This window comes from Apaloderma vittatum, unplaced genomic scaffold (assembly GCF_000703405.1).
Source record: "Apaloderma vittatum isolate BGI_N311 unplaced genomic scaffold, ASM70340v1 scaffold8113, whole genome shotgun sequence".
NCBI classification, from domain to species: domain Eukaryota; kingdom Metazoa; phylum Chordata; class Aves; order Trogoniformes; family Trogonidae; genus Apaloderma; species Apaloderma vittatum.
Window position 1 is genome coordinate 16,536 of NW_009708562.1, and position 1,454 is coordinate 17,989.

At 45.2% G+C, this 1,454-nt stretch overlaps 1 protein-coding gene across 1 annotated transcript in view; it reads right to left on the reverse strand.

The window, feature by feature from the left end:
• Positions 1-1,110: 1,110 nt before the first annotated feature.
• GDF5 (growth differentiation factor 5) overlaps positions 1,111-1,454 on the reverse strand; it is a 3,076-nt gene continuing 2,732 nt past the window's right edge. The window contains 1 exon segment of the mRNA XM_009866599.1: positions 1,111-1,454. This exon segment is cut by the window's right edge and continues 543 nt beyond it. Coding sequence (XP_009864901.1) covers positions 1,111-1,454 — 344 coding nt within the window.

Below are 1,454 nucleotides of genomic sequence, written 5' to 3' on the forward strand. Positions count from 1 at the left end.
GGGGATCTGCAAACATACAGTCCTTGGAGGGTGGAATTAAAGGACACCAGAACACTTCTGCAGTCATCTGCCCAACTCATTTTTGCCCCAGAGACATTAAAAGGGAGTGTCATTCCCCACCAGACCAAACCCTGCCACGCTTTTGGATCTTTCTTCCAATATTTCCACAGTTTCTCTCTGTTGCAGCAGAGTTAGAGGCAAGCAAAATACATGGACACGCCTTGCACACCGCTGGTATTCTGCTGCACTGAAAAGTCCCTTTCACTTGTATTTATCATACAAAAACATTCAAAACAATTTCTTAATAGCATTAGAATTATGGACAGCTAGACACAATGTAGCACTGTGTCAATAATTTATTACATCTTATACCATACCAAACACTTTTACTACGAGGGTTTGAGACCAACTTGGACCTTATACAGAGTAATACATCTTGCTACATAATAATGGAAAGGTGGATACTTAAAACTATGTAGCTTGGAGGAGAGCATACATGGAAGCAAACACCTCCTGCGTCACCTACCTCCACGTAAAACTTAAAACTAAATCAACATATTCTATTTAATGACTCCTTTTTTATAGATATGCATCGTTTCAAGAGCTAATCAGAAAGAAATCTTATTACAGTGTTAACTATTTACACCAAGATGGGAGCACACCAGAACACAACCTTCTCTTCTAGACATCGAGACTCTTTTCCTACGCTTCTTAAAGCGCAAAGCACGTGAGACTCGCACATAAATTCAGTTTCAAGAACATTGTTCAAAGGAACAAACAACCCACTGATACAGTCTTTGCTGCCTGCCTCGGGGCTAAAAGCAGGCGATTGAGAGGTGTGGAGGCATAATCTTCTCTGTAATGGACTTCAGCCAGAGCCACTCTGGTGTGGCTGACCCGAGGCCTTATACCAGGCTGCACGACAGCATCCAAACGCTACTGAAACACGCCCACGGTGGAGAGACACATGGAAGCGCCGGATTTATTGCAACGTCCTTGTAAACATGCTTACCCTAGAGGTAAGAAACCTGGTTAATCTTGTTCAAGGAGAGGTTGTGTTCAGCGTGTCACGTTACCTTTCCTAAGCTATTCAGGTGAGCGACTGTTCTGCTACCTACAACCACAAGACTCCACCACCATGTCCTCGTACTGCTTGTAGACCACGTTGTTTGCAGAGTCAATGAAAAGAATGCTGATGGGACTCAGCCTGGTCGGGACACAGCAAGTCGGGGGGGTCGACTCGGGGTCCATGGAGTTCATGAGTGTTTGGATAACTGCGTGGTTGGTGGGCTCCAGGTGGGATCGAAGGGGGAATTCACAAAGCCCTTCGCAGTGATACGCTTCATATTCTAGCGGGGCTATTATCCAGTCATCCCAGCCCATATCCTTAAAATTCACGTGGAGGGCTTTCCTGCTACACCTTGCCTTCAGGTTCTTAGTGGGCCTCTTTCACT